The sequence below is a fragment of the Mizuhopecten yessoensis genome, unplaced genomic scaffold (genome assembly GCF_002113885.1).
Source record: "Mizuhopecten yessoensis strain PY_sf001 unplaced genomic scaffold, ASM211388v2 scaffold11009, whole genome shotgun sequence".
NCBI lineage: Eukaryota > Metazoa > Mollusca > Bivalvia > Pectinida > Pectinidae > Mizuhopecten > Mizuhopecten yessoensis.
This window is the reverse complement of record NW_018408833.1, coordinates 852,089-873,183: the sequence shown is the minus strand read 5'-3', so window position 1 is coordinate 873,183 and position 21,095 is coordinate 852,089. Positions and strand designations below refer to the sequence as shown.

Here is a 21,095-nt window from a genome sequence, read left to right as displayed (position 1 = left end):
AAGTCATTTCAATGCATATATTGACATGTATTGTATCATGACCAGACATGTGTTACATAGGAGACATGTATTGTATCATGACTAGACATGTGTTACATAGGAGACATGTATTGTATCATGACTATAGACATGTGTTATATAGGAGACATGTATTGTATCATGACTAGACATGTGTTACATAGGAGACATGTATTGTATCATGACTAGACATGTGTTACATAGGAGACATGTATTGTATCATGACTAGACATGTGTTACATAGGAGACATGTATTGTATCATGACTAGACATGTGTTACATAGGAGACATGTATTGTATCATGACTAGACATGTGTTACATAGGAGACATGTATTGTATCATGACTAGACATGTGTTACATAGGAGACATGTATTGTATCATGACTAGACATGTGTTACATAGGAGACATGTATTGTATCATGACTAGACATGTGTTACATAGGAGACATGTATTGTATCATGACTAGACATGTGTTACATAGGAGACATGTATTGTATCATGACTAGACATGTGTTACATAGGAGACATGTATTGTATCATGACTAGACATGTGTTACATAGGAGACATGTATTGTATCATGACTAGACATGTGTTACATAGGAGACATGTATTGTATCATGACTAGAGATATGTTACATAGGAGATATGTATTGTGTCGTCACATGACAATGTGTTTTATAGGAGACAGATTGATATGTATAAAATATTGACTTTACTTTAATTACAACAGTTCTGAAACAAGTTTTCTCAGCTTATATTAACCACTCTTGTTGGGTAGATGGAACCACACAGGGTGTTGTAATGTGGGAGGCCATTGGAGTAACCAGAGGAAGCCCACTTGGTTGCGTTCTGGTTATATATAAGTATCCTGTCTATGATTATACCTGTTAAGGTGAGGGCAGCGTTCTGGTTATATATAAGTATCCTATCTATGATTATACCTGTTAAGGTGAGGGCAGCGTTCTGGTTATATGTAAGTATCCTATCTATGATTATACCTGTAAAGGTTAGGGCAGCGTTCTGGTTATATGTAAGTATCCTATCTATGATTATACTTGTTAAGGTTAGGGCAGCGTTTTGGTTATATATAAGTATCCTATCTATAATAATACCTGTTAAGGTTAGGGCAGCGTTCTGGTTATATATAAGTATCCTATCTATAATTATACCTGTTAAGGTTAGGGCAGCATTCTGGTTATATATAAGTATCCTATCTATAATTATACCTGTTAAGTTTAGGGCAGCGTTTTGGTTATATATAAGTATCCTCTCTATGATTATACTTGTTAGGGTTAGGGCAGCGTTCTTATTTTTTATAATTATCCTATCTATGATTACACTTGTTAAGGTTAGGGCAGCGTTCTGGTTATTTGATAGAAGGATTAACATCCTGTTTGATTGAAGTTGTAAGTTGATAAACTTTGGAGCATGTACAAATTGTTTGAACTCCAAATTAGTTTATTTTACGTTTGCTCATGCTTAAATACAAGTAACTTATTTCCATCAAGCAGGACACTTAATCCTTATATATATATATAATATTTTTCAAAAACATCTGGATAAAATTTACCTCAGAATTTTTTTCCGTGAATAATTTAGGAGTTCTCATCTAGAATCCATTTAAAATGCATAGAAAAGGCTAAGTGACCCAAGGGATTAAAATATTGATGTCAACACACTCTAACAAGAGAGTAAGCCAATCCATCTCAGCACGGACAATCACAGAAGTGTGGACAGCTTGATTACATCGCCATACTGTTTAGGTAGAGCAAACATATCCCTAGCCTATACCTAAAGTTACATACGCGGTAAGAGATTTAAAAATGTATTTCTGTGTGGGTTTTCTTTTTGTGAATGCATCAATCTGCAGAGAAACACCTTCAGTTTAAATAGTAACGTACTGGGCTAAGTACACCTGCACCACGGGCAATGCACAAAGTGATTGGATTAGACTGGTACCTTATAATATATGTGAATAAATATCCTACAGGCAGGGTTCTACAGGTAGGGAAGTGGGGGTTAAGGTTGTCACAGTAATGGGGTGGGAAATGGTTAAATATCCTACAGGCAGGGTTCTACAGGTAGGGAAGTGGGGGTTAGGGTTGTCACAGTAATGGGGTGGGAAATGGTTAAATATCCTACAGGCAGGGTTCTACAGGTAGGGAAGTAGGGGTTAGGGTTGTCACAGTAATGGGGTGGGAAATGGTTAAATATCCTACAGGCAGGGTTCTACAGGTAGGGAAGTGGGGGTTAGGGTTGTCACAGTAATGGGGTGGGAAATGGTTAAATATCCTACAGGCAGGGTTCTACAGGTAGGGAAGTAGGGGTTAGGGTTGTCACAGTAATGGGGTGGGAAATGGTTAAATATCCTACTGGCAGGGTTTTACAGGTAGGGAAGTGGGGGGTTAGGGTTGTCACAGTAATGGGGTGGGAAATGGTAAAATATCCTACTGGCAGGGTTTTACAGGTAGGGAAGTAGGGGTTAGGGTTGTCACAGTAATGGGATGGGAAATGGTAAAATATCCTCTTACTTATTTGTTACAGACCCAATATTCCCTGTAAATTCTAAACAATCCTTTAAAGCACTGCTAGTCTTGGGTTTGATTCCTACTGAATACATACCTGTCTGTTAAAGGTACATGTATATGAATTTCTGTTACATGACTACAATTGCCACTTGCATACATGTACTATGTGAAACAGAAACATGTTTTGTGCACTTAATAGTGTTAAATCTTTAGTTCATAATAAGTATGCTAGCTCTATGACTTTTAACTGTGTGTCTGTTTTGGTGTGTTACAACATGACATTGAACTGTGTACATATCAGGGTGTGTACATATAACATGACCTTGAACTCTGTACCTATCAGGGTGTGTACATACAACATAACCTTGAACTTTGTACCTATCAGGGTGTGTACATACAACATGACATTGAACTGTGTACCTATCAGGGTGTGTACATACAACATAACCCTGAACTCTGTACCTATCAGGGTGTGTACATACAACATGACCTTGAACTGTGTACATACATCATGACCTTGAACTGTGTACCTATCAGGATGTGTACATACAACATGACATTGAACTGTGTCCCTATCAGGGTGTGTACATACATCATGACCTTGAACTCTGTACATATCAGGGTGTGTACATACATCATGACCTTGAACTGTGTACCTATCAGGGTGTGTACATACATCATGACCTTGAACTGTGAACATACATCATGACCTTGAACTGTGTACCTCTCAGGTGTTTACATACAACATGACATTGAACTGTGTACCTATCAGGGGGTGTACATACATCATGACCTTGAACTGTGTACATACTTCTTTACCTTGAACTGTGTACATACATCATGACCTTGAACTGTGTACATACATCATGACCTTGAACTGTGTACCTCTCAGGTGTGTACATACAACATGACATTGAACTGTGTACCTATCAGGGTGTGTACATACAACATGACCTTGAATTCTGTACCTATCAGGGTGTGTACATACAACATTACCTTGAACTATGTACCTATCAGGGTGTGTACATACAACATGACCTTGAACTCTGTACCTATCAGGGTGTGTACATACAACATAACCTTGAACTCTGTACCTATCAGGGTGTATACATACAACATTACATTGAACTATGTACCTATCAGGGTATGTACATACAACATGACCTTGAACTGTATACCTATATCAGGGTGTGTACATACAACATGACCTTGAACTGTGTACCTATCAGGGTGTGTACATACAACATTACCTTGAACTATGTACCTATCAGGGTGTGTACATACATCATGACCTTGAACTGTGTCCCTATCAGGGTGTATGCATACATCATGACCTTGAACTGTGAACTTTTCAGGTTCTATACATACAACATGAACTTGAACTGTGAACTTTTCAGGTTCTTTACATACAACATGACCTTGAGCTGTGTACCTATTAGGGTGTGTATATGTGTAGAGGAACTAGACTGGGCTGATTGCTAATGACCAGGTAACTCAATTGGTTAGAGCGTTTACATGTCCAGGGTTTGAATTCTGTTCTGGCAGTGTTTATTTCATTTCCATTAACTTATGTATGAATTCATTATATACAAATTAATTATACGTAATCATGATTGTGATACCAATGGTTTCCAGGACAATACCAGACCCTCGTAACCAGAAGCTGACCTGGAACAAACCTCCACTGACGGTCCTTGTAGTGAAGAAGCTGTTTGACGATGGTGCCCTGACAGCCTTCCTTAACCTTGTCCAATGGCTTGTCAAGGTAACCCCCTTTGTTTTGTTCTGGTAACACACTTAACAGTGCATGCAGATATTCCATTTGACTAATTTAGTTGATGGCTAGATAGAATACTAAACAGTGACTTAGTTATTGTCTATTATTAACCTTGATCATATTGTCAGATCTAGAAATGTCAATGGATACTCTGCCATGCATTTGATGAAGAAGTAATTTCACAGAAACCATTTTAAAATTATATCTAAATTGAACATACTATATCTCCACCTCAAAGAGTTCCTATATAATGAAGGTGCCACATGAGCAGGTTGGAATGTACTGACCATCGCCAAATACTGATATCATATTTAGATATTGTGTGAAGGTTTCGAAGATTTGGTCAAATTTTACAATGTTTGTTCATTTCCAGGTAAAGAACATGCTGGTGTACTGCGAATCGTCTGTTTTAGAAGATTCCATACTTAAGGTGGATGACAAGTTCAAGGAAATACAGAATAAGCTTCAGATCTTCAACGGAGGTATGTATACAGATCAGTTTTAGATCTGCAATGGAGGTATATATACAGATCAGTTTTAGATCTTCAACGGGGGTATATATACAGAATAAGCTTCAGATCTTCAACGGAGGTATGTATACAGATCAGTTTTAGATCTTCAACGGAGGTATACATACAGATCAGTATTAGAACTTCAACGGAGGAATATATACAGATCAGTTTTAGATCTTCAACGGAGGGATGTATACAGATCAGTTTTAGATCTGCAATGGAGGTATATATACAGATCAGTTTTAGATCTTCAACGGAGGTATACATACAGTTCAGTTTTAGATCTTTAACGGAGGTATATATACAGATCAGTTTTAGATCTTCAACGGAGGTATGTATACAGATCAGTTTTATATTTAGATCTTCAACGGAGGTGTAGATACAGATCAGTTTTAGATCTTCAACGGAGGTATGTTGAAGATCAGTTCTAGATCTTCAACTTTGTCAAGCTGTGACATTCATGACACGTTTAATACGTACATTGGCTGTGTAAATAGTAAAACATTGATGTAACATATTTCCAAACTGATGAGACTTATTGAAGATAACAGAAGAAAGTTGTTTTTGTTAACGTTTCAGAAAAGGATGATCTGACAAACAAGGTGGACTTTATCATTTGTCTGGGAGGGGATGGTACACTGCTGTACGCGTCATCGTTATTCCAGGTAAGTACCGATATCCAGGTAGTTACTGTAAAACAGATAATAACGGTGACAAGCTGGGACACCAAACTAATTATAAAACAGGTTTTATGTAAGGTGTAGGAGTGTATCATGCTGACAATTGTGTACACTGTTTAAATAACGATGGATCACATAAAGGTAGAGACTTTGTAATCAACCCTTATTTGAGGGATTGTATTCTATACAGCTTCTGGAGAAATACTACTACCAAATGAGACAGTCCTACGAGATTAACTCATTCACCCCTATTTATTGTAAATAGACTTTTTCAGTTTTGAGTTGGTAAGGTTCAAATGTTACTTTAGGGGTGATGGGTTAATTAATATAGGACTACCACTCACATTACAAGTGTTTCTTACTAGTTATTGCCCGTTTGTTGACATATTTGCCAACGTCTTGAAATTTCCATTGGAAGATTATGTGTGCTCAGAATTATAATCATATACATGTATTCAGTGTGTGAATGTACACCCTAGGGGAAAACTAACACTTTTATATGACATCTTTGGAACTGTTCTTTCAGATGAAACCAACAGATGTTAGAAAATAGGAATAGTTCAGCAAATTCACCTGTTGAAAATGCTCAATTTTAGGGTCCAAAATAGGGAGAGTTAGCAAGTATGTGTTGATGTTTCTCATATTACAATGTAGACCAATTCACTCGGAATAACCAGATTTGGTATACCTATATGTCTTGGCTTGCAAAGTGAGCTGTGCTAGTGGTACCTTGGTAGAGTTCTATCTTAAACCTCTTTGCATCCTTTGGATGCAAAAACGATTGTCATCAGTGTTAGGTATTAAAGTATATCTCCTTTATTTAGTTGTTAACCATCATCACCAGATGCTGGGCTGGGCTGTTCAAATCACCCTTCATCCATGGTCCGACATCTGTCTGTTCTTAGTTCTTGTATGCACCATTTCTCCGAAAGTACTGGAGGGATCTTTCTCCATTGCACCTAGTTCTAAATTGTAAATACAGGAAGACTTTGTTTGTGATTCCAGATGAGTGTGCCACCAGTGATGGCATTCAACCTTGGTTCCTTGGGATTTCTAACTCCATTCCACTTCAATAACTTCAAGGAACAAGTCACTGGTGTGTTAGAAGGTAAGTTCTCCTACAACATTTAACTCATTCACCCCTAAAGACACATTTGAACTCTTCCAATTCAAAGGATTGAATAGTTCATTAAGGAATTTCAGTGATGAATGAGTTAATTAATGTCAGGGTGGTATTGCTAAAAATATAACCAAGTTTCTATGTAAACTTATGATGGTGTGAATGAAGGGAGACAACTCTTTCAAAGACAATAAACTACTTTTATGAATATTATCTGGTTTAGTTTCCTGTACAGTTGATAAAATGCTATATAGTTAATCAAAATATTTTCTTTTAAAAAACGATTGTAGATTTGTTTAAGGATTACTTGATTACAGTTTATAAATTGTGTTGTTTCAGGAAATGCCAGTTTACTACTGAGATATCGCCTCAAGTGTATAGTTAGCAAGAGGGATGGCGGTTCACCTAGCAAAACTTCCATACCAACCAAAGTAGGAGCACGAATACTGGTAGGTCGCCTCTATGCAACAGTTATCTGTCATTTGATTCGTACAAATCCCTTTCCCTATACGTACAGATTACATTTTGAATATTTTCTGCTATTTACCTTATCAGGCTGCATCGATTCGCCCACATGTAGGGTACACTTTTTGTTAATATGGCGTTGATTCCCCTTCTCCTTTTAAACAAATCAGATTAAAATCTCTTTATCCATACTAAATGAATAAGCTTTATCCCTTTAATTCTAACCCTTTCTGGGTATTTCCCCTTTTGACCCCACCCCTTTACTGAGTGGGGAAGGGTCCCCATAGCAAACCATAAAGCCCCATATCAAATCATGTTAAAATCACTTCAGCCTTACTGAAGGAGTAGGCTTTTAAATATTTATTTTTTATTTTGGCTATTTGGCCTGCCCCATCTATACCCAGCCAGACACATCTTTTGTTTAAATAACATTGATTCCCCTTTCATCAAGAAATGCTTCATACCAAACCTTGTCGAAATCTGTTCAGCTGTTGTATGCAATTAGTCCTTTAAATGAAACAATTCAAAAAAAAGAAGACAGACACCACACCATGACATAGCAGGAGCAGCAGTCTATATATATATACTTAACTTGAATTACACTTTTTTTAAAAAAAATATAAAAAAAAATTATAAATAAAAAAATTGAAATTTTTTGTTTTAAGTAAGTTTAACAAAACTTAAATTTGTTGTATTTCTTCTCTGGACAGGTTTTTAATGAAGTGGTAATAGACCGGGGGCAGTCATCATATCTCACCAACCTTGACCTCTATGTGGAAGGTCGCCTCGTCACTACAGCACAGGGTGACGGTAAGTCCCGAGGAAATAAAAGGTTACTAGGGTTAAAAAGTAATCTGAGACTGACTACCAGGTAAAATATTTGGAAATTTGTATAGACAAAATTGAACTTTAAACTGAAAATCTTTGGTTAACATAGATATTTGTTTGCTTTGATGTATTTGAGCATTTTATTTACATTTCAAAATCAGATTTTTGTGTACCTAATACCCATTACGACAAATAAACCAATGATCTGAATTGACCTGTTTCCGTTATGTGACATTCCTACGTAGGGGACCTTGACCTTGGTTCAATATATTTCTACATCGGTGACCTTGACATGGTTTCAATATTGCGACATTTCTTCATTTTAGGAATCATCATCTCCACACCTACAGGAAGTACTGCATACGCCATGGCTGCTGGAGCCTCTATGGTTCACCCCAGTGTTCCCGCCATCGTTATTACACCTATCTGTCCACATTCCTTGTCCTTTCGACCAATCGTAGTGCCCGCAGGGGTGGAAATTAAGGTGAGCACACAACACTTGTATTTGATTTGCTTAATGATTTGCTTACAGGGGTATTAATTTATTTCTGGGCACATCTCTATTTAAACCAGTCATGTACACAGAAGTGGCGACTTCACTTGTATTTTGACAAATCTTGGTGCATTAAGGGTGGAGATTAAGGTGGGGACACTTCACTCCTATTTATAACATCTTGAGCGAGTGTAAATAAAAGCATGCATATTCTAAAAACTCAATGCCTATAACTAGATTTTCCTTGTGTATTATACTTTATAATTTACAACCTGAAAGTCTGTCAATTAAGAACAGAAAAGTTGGCCACAGGTTCAACCAACACATGTTACCCTGTAACAGCTCTCTTCTGTATTAACATTTAATATTCTTAAGGATGATATTGATAAATGTGTGAGTATGATTCTTGTGTAGAAAACAATACTCCCTATTAACCTTTACTGTCTTTGCCTATGTATACAGGTGAGCGTGGCTCCTGATTCACGGAATCCGGCATCAGCATCATTTGATGGGCGGGATCGCCAGGAGATTACCCAGGGGGACAGGTGAGTTTTACTCTCTAGGCTTTTAGTACACCCAGGGGGACAGGTGGGTTTTACTCTCTAGGCTTTTAGTACATGATTACACCCAGGAGGACAGGTGAGTTTTACTCTCTAGGCTTTAAGTACATGAGTACACCCAGGAGGACAGGTGAGTTTTACTCTCTAGGCTTTTAGTACATGAATACACCCAGGAGGACAGGTGAGTTTTACTCTCTAGGCTTTAGGTACATGAGTACACCCAGGAGGACAGGTGAGTTTTACTCTCTAGGCTTTTAGTACATGAGTACACCCAGGAGGACAGGTGGGTTTATTATTTGCATTGTAGGCAAATAAGAAATAAAAGAAATAACCCAATTATCAGCCAATTAAAATTTAAGCTTAGAAATCCAGAGTTGGACTCTTAAAAAATGACAGATTGTGTTAATCTAAGGTGTGTGGAATCAATTAGAAATGGGGGAGCATATAGTGTTGGCCATGTCCGTCCCGTCCTGTCCCGTCCTGTCCCGTCCCATCCCGTCCCATCCCGATTCAATGTAAACACTTAGCAACTTCATTCTTTGACAGATTTTGGTCAAACTTTATACAAAGGTCAAGTATGAGTATACGTCAGACATTGTTGTGTTTCAGGGTTCCAAGGTCAAGGCCAAGGTCACTGTTGCTATATATAGAAAATCATCAACTGATTCAATTTAAACACTTAACAACTTCATTCTTTCACGGATTTTAGTCAAACTTTATATAAAGGCCAAATATGGGTATACCTCTGACATTCTTGTGTTTCAGGATGGTAATAACATACAGAAAAAACAAACTGAAACTAATTTCACATGGCAGCGGGGGCATTTATATCTTACTGACATTTTCTAGTTTTCAAAAGGTACACATGCAGCATGCCAATTTAAAATATAAGGGGAGATAATTCTGGTACAAATCATGACCTTAACTATAGACATAAAGTTATGGCATTTATTCTTTGGAAGACTTGTATTTAAATATGTTAAAAAATTAAGTAAAAACAATAATTTTGTCCTTTTCTTTACAGTGTGATCATCACAACAGCTCAATATCCAGTACCCTCCGTGTGTTTTAAAGATCAAATGGATGATTGGTTTGATAGTTTAGCAGAATGTTTACACTGGAATGTCCGCAAACCACAGAAACCTCTCGCCTCCACTCCGAGTGTAACCAGTCTAGACTCTATGGACCTCAGTAATTAGCATTCCATTGACCTCTGACCATGGGTTGACCTTTTAACCTTTAGTCAACCCTGAATTTTGACCAATCATTGACCAATCAACACATTCTTGGCAATAACTTTTGATATATTGGTGCTAAACCTAACAGCCTCTCAGACTTACACATCCGTCATCAGTTCAAATCAAATACTCTGATGTCAAAGTTCAATCATAGCTAGGCACAGCATCAACTGGAGATTACTTTTCAGACCTTACCTAACAATATGTGCCAAGCTGGAAACATTTATATCACTTAACTTCTAATCTGTCATGTGTTGACTACTTCTTTACTTCGGTCAGCTCTGTGCTGTCTGGCACTTGAGGTGATGACAAGGCTTCAATGATGCTGCTGCTCTGGGGCACTTCTCCAGAATCATTCATCTGTTTTTGAGATTCCCAACGATTTACCTTCACATCTCAGTTGCCTGTGTTTCATTCCCCTGAGGTTTCCATCACAGGCCCACTCCAGGATGCTAGATGACATGTCAGTGCCCTAAATGAGCTACTGTGTACCAGAAAATTTTCAACGCAATTTAACTTTTCACCTTTCTTGTCCTCAGTAATGATGGCGAATTTACCACATTCAAAATAGATACACAACATACTATACGGAGAAACAACATGTTAAGGGTGAAATTAACACTGGGTGAAGATGCATTTCGTAGGCGAAGGGCGAAAGTTTGTCTGGGGAAAAGTTTCTAAGTATACAGAATTTACACCAATGGCGGTGCTCATCCCTGTACTGTTCAACAGTTGCCTCTTGGAGAAGGTGTTTGGCCTGAAGATCGTGAGAATGTACCCCCGGCAATTAGTCTGTACTACAGCAGTGAATACATTCATATCATTGTATTGTGTGTTACCTGATGTTACAACAATCATCAAGAAGTTACGAAAACCACAATGGATATGGTGACAGGAAGGCAATAATTATGAGTTGTAGATGGTAAGAGAATGGGTTTTGGTCACCAATATTTGTATACTGCCTTAATAGTCTGATAGTAGAACCCCTCTGAATTAAGCAGTTATGTACTTTCTTCATAAATCTCCCTTAAAATACAAAACTTGTATTTAAGATCCTTTGTAGATTGTAAACTGTGTTGTGTTACCGTATTTATCCTGCAATAAGCCCATGCCTGGTAATAAGCCCACAAATATATATTGCATACTGCCAAAAAAAATTGTTTCATTGTCCTATAATAGGACCCACCACACCCCTTCCCTGTCAGAGATTATTTGATGGTACCGTTGTCCTATAATAGGACCCACCACCCCTTCCCCTGTCAGGGACTATGTGATGGTACCATTTTCCTATATTAGGACCCACCCGCCCCTTCCCCTGTCAGCGATTATGTGATGGTACCATTGTCCTATAATAGGACCCACCCGCCCCTTACCCTGTCAGAGACTATGTGATGGTAACTAATGGTCCTATATTAGCACCCACCCGCCCCTTCCCCTGTCAGAGATTATGTGATGGTACCATTGTCCTATAATAGGACCCATCCGCCCCTTACCCTGTCAGAGACTATGTGATGGTAACTTATTGTCCTATATTAGCACCCACCTGCCCCTTCCCCTGTCAGAGATTATGTGATGGTACCATTGACCTATCATAGGACCCACCCGCCCCTCCCCCTGTCAGAGATTATGTGATGGTACCATTGTCCTATATTAGCACCCACCTGCCCCTTCCCCTGTCAGAGACTATGTGATGGTACCATTGTCCTATAATAGGACCCATCCGCCCCTCCCCCTGTCAGATATTATGTGATGGTACCCTGGACTTATAACAGGATAAATACGTTATGTACAGAAATTCAATGAAGGACTTATCAGAAAAAGATAATGAATGCTTTTGCAAAGAAAAATTGTATTCATTGTATGGAAAGAAATACTGTATACATGAAGACATTTACTGAGGTAATTATACCCAAAAAATACATTAAGTATAAGATAAACAATTATTAAATGTAAATTTAATTCAATACCTGTATTTGTTATGTGTGATGTTTCTATACCAGCTTGCATTTTAGAGAAGTAGTTTTTTTAAAGGATGGGCATTACCTTTGCTGTGAGTATGTTATCACACTGAATAGTTTACTATATACATATGTATATGAACTGTTTTTATTTGTGTAACTAACACCGGTATATCTCATTTGCTTCAAAATAATGATAAACATAAATTGCCAACTAGGGTGTTCAAAATCACACAAATCCCCAAAATGGTAAAAAACAGTGTCAATTCAAATCAAATCCTTCTTGGTGTGCGTAGGTTAAATTTTTAATTCTAAATGTGTGGAAGTAAATTTATGAAAAGTGTGAAAGTTTAATGACATGTACATGTACCTTTAGCAGTTTGTCACAGTAGACTGATGTTCTGAGGGATACAGTGAAGGTATAACCATTAGATGACAATCCTGTAAATATTTGTTGTTTTAGAGGAAGATTAGTGTTTCTTCACTTATCCATATCCACCATATCAAAGATTAAATGACTTTTACAACATATGTATCTAGTACAAGATTTTCGAAACAAGTCATAATTATTTATTTTAGCTTGCAAGAGGAAAAATTGTAACAAGATTCATAATTGCATACAAAACGGAAGCAAATTTAAAATCCTCTTATCAGCGGATCAAAAATTTCTGAGAATATTGCAAAGAAAAACCAAAAGTGCCTGAAATGAAATTCTACCATGTTTGCTATTTGTGACACGATACCATATTTATCCTGCAATAAGCCCACCCAGATATTGCAGGTGAGGAAAAAATGCCCACCAATGCTGTTTCTTTGTCCTGTTATAAGCCCACTCCCTACTTTGAGACAAAGATTGTGTTGACCCGACGGTTTATTGGAGGATAAATATGGTAAGAGAATCTGGTGATATCTAATGTTATTAAAAAACATCTCATTATTACACTTACATTATCGATGAAATCATTCTGTCATAAACATGAGTTCATAAACAAAAGGATGTGACTTTGATGTATTCACACAACAGCATGGTGACATTTGTAGAATTTTCTTCAGGTTTTTCTATACAACACTTAAGTAAATCGTGTGAATGGAAAAATAGCTGCAATACTTGAAAATCTTATCGATGATCAACTCTATTTGCTGTCCCAATTTTGTATATCTACATGATTATGTACACTGCACCGTTACCTACAGCACTGGCAAATTATAACACTATAAGTAATGTAAGTAGTATAGGACTGTCTCAAGCTGAGAAATATATAAATGCACCAATATTATGTAAAACTTTCTAACATGAAATACTATTGTGTTGAGAAGGTTTATAATTAAAACCCAAAAGTGTAGATATTTTTGACCCCAGTGCATTTATAAAATACTAACCATGGTTTTATTTTATTGTAGAGATAAGTGTAATAAGACATTGTTGACGATATGTTAGTACTTTTATTAAGAAAGTTCACCATCACCCCATCACAACATAGTAAGACCACCTAGCCATCACAGATGTATCGAGATCCCAATGCAACTTAGTCTATCCATTAACAAATTTGATTCAGAGAGGTTATTAGCAAGTCAAGTGGAAAAAGCGAAGTACGTACTACTGGTAATCAACTTGATAAATGTCGGAGAAAGATAGAAAAGGATCCTTAATCAATTGATTTGTGTAAGTTTTAAGGATGTACACCTCTGAGAAGTCAAAATTTTCCTGTATTAATTTGTTTTTCTTATATGAATTTTTGGAAAAAGGAGTTAATGGCATAGTAGAAAATGCAAAAAAACTATATGTCGGTGTGTTCGTTTTTGTGGTGTGATCGGTCAAAGATACCAATTTAACACAACATGTGATTTTAGGTGATTTTTGGGGTTTTGACCATTTGCAGAACAAATTCATACAATTTCTTCCAAGTGTGTTATCAGATATGTATGAATGTTTGTGGAATTTATGAAAATATTATTTTCTTTTAAATTATGGAAGTAAAATTTCTTAATCTTATTCTTTTAACTCAGAAAGTCGATTTTAGTTACCCCTACCTCCTATTTTTTAATGAAAAAAATACTATTTTTTTACCATTTTTTTGCAGATTAAACGCTTGATATGAAAAGTTCTGGTATTAAACTTTTTTTAATATTTAATGAATGAAAATGTGTTTCTCTTTCTAAAACATCTACAAAAATGGGGGGTCAGTGTGCTTCTTTTTATGTCCCATTATCATTTGTGTTATTTTTTACCTTTTTCGGGGTCAAAAATCAAAAGTGCTTCAGTTACACTAAATACGTTAAAAAAAATAACAACTATGTATAATTTTCCAGTTTGTTCCATATCATTTTTATCATATTGAACATTATAAAGTTGTACAGCAAAATTGAACATGCTACAATTAAAAATGGCGACACAATGACAACTTAAGTGATCAATCTAGTGTCAAAAAAGGTGAAATTTTGGCCTTTTTTGAAGCGCAAGAAATACACATTTTCAAAATGGCCACTGAATTGGTAATTTTTTAAATTCTTGTATATTAAGTTCTACAAACAACAGGCATCTTGTTTTTTTGACATATTTTTCAGATGCGTTTTTGCTCATAATTTGTTAGATATTTCAAAAACCCATTACACCTGATCAAAACGAGACTTGAACGTGATTGAAACCTCAGAAGAGTACATCGTTAAACAATCACTTATGTCATAAAGTCTCACTAGTCAACCTCTGAAACCTACAGTGAGGGAGATCTCCCTCACTGGTCAACCTCTGTAACCTACAGTGAGGGAGATCTCCCTCACTGGTCAACCCCTGAAACCTACAGTGAGGGAGATCTCCCTCACTGGTCAACCTCTGTAACCTACAGTGAGGGAGATCTCCCTCACTGGTCAATCTCTGTAACCTACAGTGAGGGAGATCTCCCTCACTGGTCAACCTCTGAAACCTACAGTGAGGAAGATCCCCTTCATTCCACATTTCCAATGAGGGAGAAAGTGTATGAAACTAAAACTGCTTTGATCAATTTATCTTTCCCTTTTTATGTATCAAAATAACTCCAAAAAAGCATTCATTTAATTCAGACACCTATTATGATCATTACACACTGTGCAGGAACTAGGAGATCATTTGACCACAAGAAATAGATTTTGAGTTTGTGCAAGTTTGGAGTTGAATGTGGGAGATTCGAGCGAGATTGATATTTTTTTTGTCAAAAAGAGGGAGTCTCCCTCCTAATGAGGGAGGTTTGACAGCTATGAATGGTACCATACTATTGAATCAATTTTTAAATGTAAATCACTACCAATAATACATTTAATTGTTGGTCTAGAATTAACCATTATTCAATGCTGGTATATTTGAATCATAGATCAGGAATTACCGTAACCATTAATTGGTGCTGTACGTTACATTCAAATCGTCAGAAGTTGGCCGTTTATCAGTTACTACAATGTATGTGCCTTTGTGTTAAATTATACATGCTATAACCAAAATGTTGAAAAGGGTCATTCTACACCCAGCTATTGAATGCTGTAGTAGCAGGGAGGGCTGCATCATATATCGACTGGTTTTAATTCATTTATATTTACATTATCATCAGTGAAATGTCTGACAAGGGGAGCTAACTCCTTCTCTAATCTGTCGCTGTTTTCATGTCTATGTTTTACCTATGTTGTCTCAGATAATTCACGGTAATAAATCTATTAAAATTGTGATTTAATTTTGTACCAAGAATAATTATTAAATTGTATTTATGGATGATATAGATGTTGTTTTGGTGTGAGAGTTTATTCTTTAATGTTTTATATTGTTGTTCTCTGTAAGATTTGTTGACCACTATGTAGTCCGGAGTTTAATCTGTTGGAGTAAATGATGAAGATTATGCTAAAACTTTCATGTTTGATGTGTGTTATATGTTCAAAGATTTCACTTTAAGGATAATTTACCCAAAATCTGAGTATTTTTTTTTTTGTTTTTCTGTGAAAATTAGGCCACAAATTCAGTTTGTAAGGCTACAACAGAATGATATATAGGTATCCAATTAATTTTGTTTTATTAATTAAATTAATTGAAAAATGTAGTTTTCTTTATGCATTTATTTGCTAAATGTCATCAGGCAAAATGAAATCTGTAGATAGCGTACCTATTTATTTATTAAGTGTTTAAAGCAATCATGAATTCCAGATTGTTACTCTAAATACTTATTTATTTTAATCAGGGCTATTATTATCTCTCGTGTCTCCAAAGGCCCAACCAGCTGTCTCTGCCACGGCTTCATTATATCGACTGAATGTTATCACCTATAAAACTGGTAAAATTTTTACAATTATCTACCACTTTTTGAAGTAAGTGAGGAATATTAATTTGGGCCCATCAGTCTGTCACATTTTAGTTTCCATGCCATAACTGCCTTAAAGATAGTCCGATTTCAACAAAGTTTAAGGCCGAGTTCAATTTTGATTGTGATCTGTACATATTGACATTTAATTGATGAGGTTACAAACTTGTGATTTGCAAATAAATTGGATTCCATGCAATTACTGTCCTAATAATGGGTCGATATCAATGAAATCTGGTATGTACATACATTATAACCTGTTTGTTTGTAGCTAAGATCCATCATGATTGTGATGGGCGCATGTTTACACATTTTATTGATGTTTTAATTTTGAGCATGCGGAATCTCCCTCATTGGAAATTTCAAAAATGTATTAAGTATGAACATGTCCTGAAAGCAGGGAATATGACTTCTACGAATTGTCTCGTTAAACTTCGCACAAATCATTCCTAGTATAGGCCAGTGGAATTATATGGTGTATAAATGTAACATAAAGCTTTCAAGGGTCAATATTGGTTAATCATAAAATATTGCTCCGTAAATATGTCTCAAGGGATCATGACCAAATATGGCATGGAGCATGGCTTGCCCAAGACATTTAACATGGTATGACCATTGGGTGTTGGTCCCCTTGATTTGGATCTAATTCAGCACCCCTCACCCTTGACCAAGGGATTTATTGTTGTATAGTGTAGGGTTTGGCTTTCCAATAAGGGTATTGCCCAGAAGGAAATCAGATTTCATTTTATCAAAATCTAGGCTTTTAATAAACTATTGAAGAAATTGTTAGCTGATTTCCGCACTGAATATCCCTTGCTAAAGGATTTAAGTAAAGGGGGAAAACTCTCTTTGTAAACACAACTTGTAGAGTAGAAGTAGATAGTATAAAGACTAAGTATTCCACAATCAGCATCGCCCAAGTTGTTAATTAATTCAAAATTTGGACTTGTGGGAATTACAGGGTACACACCTTTACAATATAAAGGTAAATTGTAAATCAGGTGAGCAGTATTGGGCCCTTTTGGCCTCTTGTTTATTTGGGATAAAATAGGGTTTATTCTTAAGCCTCTAAATTGTATTGTTCACCTTGTAAATTGTCATGAGTGTGGTATAATTGAAATTTTATAACAGAGAATCTTACTTCACCATCATTCAACAGTAATTGTACGAGTGGGAGATTTTTTAACAGCAAACATTTTGTTATTTTTTTGTTTCTAATGTCAGTGTTTACATCCTTTGCAATACTTGTTTGTAGTTAATAGTTACCATGAGTTACGTTCTGTAATGGGAGTATATGTATATATACTATTTACTATGTTTACAGTTAACATCTCAATAGAATATGTGATACTACTCTAATGAAATGTATAAAATACTATCAACAGATTAAAACAACTTTATACATACAATTTTTGTTTGTTTTCATTTAATTTGGTACTTGCACTTTATTCCTTTTACAACATTTATGAAACAAGTTTTTTAGCCAACCATCATCAGATGGTGGGCTATTCAAATCACCCTGCGTCAGTAGACCGTCGGTTGTTCAATCTGTCCTTAAACAATTCATGTTGGCGCTATTTATTAACAAGAGATCCCAGAGGGATCTTGGCGCCCTCCATTGTACCGTCTTCATTAGTTCTTTGTTAGTTCTATCTTTTCTCTTCTTTTCTCTAATCTGTTTGATCGAGTCATGTTAACAGTAAATTCACCTTGAGGTAACTTTTGATCTAAACTTAATATACTGCTGTGTATAAAAGACAACCTTCAAAGTGAGTTTGTCATTTCACACTTTTACTAGTACAGTACTTAATGTGAAAGAAATAGATCTAGAATCGATCATTGCAATATGAGAAAGATCTGTTTAGTTCTTCATTCGGGCATTTTGTTTTTATGATCAGTCTCAAAATATAACATACACAACAAGAAATCAAGTGGAACCTACATATTAAATTTGAGAAAGATCCCGCAAGTTATTCCTGAGAAATAGCACTAAATGTAAAAAATTGAAGATGGCCTCAGGTCGGCCATTTTGTGTATCTGGTCAGTTTCAAAAGTAAACATGAACAATAATATAAAGGACAGTTGGGAACCCTCCAGTACTTCCTGGGAAATGGCACTAACAAACCTTATCTATCAAAATCAAAGATTTGTTTATCCGATCAGTCTCATAAGAAAACCTGCACAACTACAAACCAAGGGGAACCTACATGTCAAATATGAGAAAGATCTCTCCAGTCCTTATTGAGAAATGGCTATTACATACCTTCACTGTCAAAATTCAAGATGGCTGCCTGTCAGCCATTTTGTTAATCTGATCAGTCTCAAAAGTAAACATGCACAACCAGGGACGAAGGGGAACCTACATATAAAATTTGAGAAAGAACCCTCCAGTACTTCCTGGGAAATAGCACTAACAAACCTTAACTTTCAAAATCAAAGATTTGTTTATCCGACCAGTCTCATAAGAAAACCTGCACAACTATACATACAAAGGGGAACCTACATATAAAATTTGAGAAAGATCCCTCCAGTGCTTCCTAAGAAATAGCAATAACAAACTTTCAATGTAAAAAATCCAAGATGGCTGCATGTCAGCCCTTTTGATTATCTGGTCATTCTCAAAATTGAACATGCACAACTACATATCAATGGGAGCCTTACATATAAAATTTGATAAAGATCCCGCCAGTACTTCCCAGAGAAATTCAGATAACAAGAATTGTTTAAGAACGGACGCAGGGCGTCTTTGTCTTTGTGATGCTCATATATATAGGAGTTCAGTCAATTAAGAGTCAAGAAGCTTTATTTAACGTCGCATATACATGTAACATAATAACATTAGCACTGTAGTGCTATTCTTGCGACAAAACATATATACAATTTAACAAGGATCACAGTACTTATGAGTATATATAAATATAAAAACAGGACAACAATTCAAATTAGATATGCTAAAATTATACAGTAGAGCATATGATATCACACTTGAATGTCACACAAGTGTTACAAAAGACAAGTTAAGAACTATAATAGTGTAATGTACATATATGCTAATGTAGCAAAGTGTAAAAATTTACAGGATATACACTAATATAGTGTGAATTAAAAAGAGACAATGAAGTCATAAATAGAAACAGAGCTATAATTATGATATTGACAACTCACATGGTGTGTGCAGATAGCACATGAGCAGACATTTTTGTTACAGGTGCGGAGCAGCCCACGAAACGACTTAAAGTTTTCAGCTAATAGATGTTCATTTGGTAGGCTGTTCCATACCTTGGAAGCAGCAAAACGGAAAGATCTCTTACCATATGTGGAGGTGTTCACCTTTGGAATCTTTACCAGGTTATCTTGTCTCAGATTGTAAAAAACTTTTTTCCTTTCAACAAGATTTTGTAAAATTGATGGAGAAATTTCATTTAAAATTTTAAAAACCTAGTTGGTGTTTTCTAAGAATATCAATGACTGGGGTAACATAATAATTTTCAATAAAACAAAGTGCTCGTTCCTGAACTTTTTTTCCATTTTTCGAGTATTTGTCAATGTACAAAAGTGCCAGGCAAGTGGACAATAGTTAAAATTTGATAGAATAAAAGACTTAAAAATGGTAATTTTTCCTTTCTTTGTAAGATTGTTTCCCAGTCTTTTTAAAACAGCAAGTTGTTTAGCAGCATTTCTGCAAAGGCGAGATATATGTACATCAAATTTAAGAAGATAGTCAATATCTACACCTGAAAGTTTCACACTGTCTTCACAAATAATCTCAAGGCTTTCAATATTAAAAGATTTGATAGTGTTACTATTCTTTTTGTCAAAACATATCGCCTGAAATTTCTCTGGATTGGCCTTCATACCATTAAAATCAAACCATTCTATAAGAACTTTGCTCTCTTTTTCTAAACAATCTTTCAAATACATATAATTGTCACAAATCTTAGACAGTGTGTTGTCATCTGCGTAATTGTATAAAATACATTTGTCTACAAAGGAATGAGTGTTTGCGGGATGCAAATTCCATTAAGCTATATACACGAGCCTAGTTTAACAAAGAAAGGCAAATTCATATTCTCATTTTAAGGAACGTTGCACAAAGCTGTTTATTTTTAGCTCACCTGCGCGAAGGACGAAAATGACCTTGACCTACTTTCAAGGTCACATGGGGTCAAATATGTCAAACAATTCAAACGACTTCTTCTGAAGAACTGAAAGGTATAGAATTTTTATATTTGATTGATGGCTTCCTACGATATAGCCCAACAAAGTTTGAGAATGAAAATTACTTTGACCTTCTTTCAAGGTCACAGAGGTCAAATGTGTCAAACACTTCAAACAACTTCTTCTGAAGAACTGAAAGGTATAGAATTTTTATAATTGGCTGGTAGCTTCCTGGGACAGAGCCCAACAAAGTTTGAGAACGAAAATGACCTTTTGCAATGTTGCAATGGGGACAACAGATCCAACTAAATACATAGGACGTCCAATCACCGAGAAGATCCTTTATGAGGTCATTTAGGCAGGACAATATTTTATTTTCCTGATTAAATTTCTATAGATAATAAACTTAAGAACACTTATGAAATCAGGTATTACTAATATGG

The 21,095-nt window shown here is 35.9% G+C and overlaps 1 protein-coding gene across 7 annotated transcripts in view; it reads left to right on the top strand.

Moving 5' to 3' along the window:
- The window catches only part of LOC110464549 (NAD kinase-like), a 75,404-nt gene extending 61,480 nt beyond the window's left edge, over positions 1 to 13,924 (top strand). For all 7 annotated transcript variants that reach the window (XM_021519816.1, XM_021519815.1, XM_021519817.1 and 4 more), the window contains 9 exons: positions 4,186 to 4,315; positions 4,701 to 4,809; positions 5,419 to 5,504; positions 6,525 to 6,627; positions 6,979 to 7,088; positions 7,815 to 7,914; positions 8,259 to 8,416; positions 8,888 to 8,970; positions 10,010 to 13,924. In XM_021519816.1, coding sequence (XP_021375491.1) covers positions 4,186 to 4,315; positions 4,701 to 4,809; positions 5,419 to 5,504; positions 6,525 to 6,627; positions 6,979 to 7,088; positions 7,815 to 7,914; positions 8,259 to 8,416; positions 8,888 to 8,970; positions 10,010 to 10,184 — 1,054 coding nt within the window. In that variant the 3' untranslated portion in view covers positions 10,185 to 13,924. The remainder of the gene's footprint in view (positions 1 to 4,185; positions 4,316 to 4,700; positions 4,810 to 5,418; positions 5,505 to 6,524; positions 6,628 to 6,978; positions 7,089 to 7,814; positions 7,915 to 8,258; positions 8,417 to 8,887; positions 8,971 to 10,009) is intronic.
- Positions 13,925 to 21,095: the final 7,171 nt, after the last annotated feature.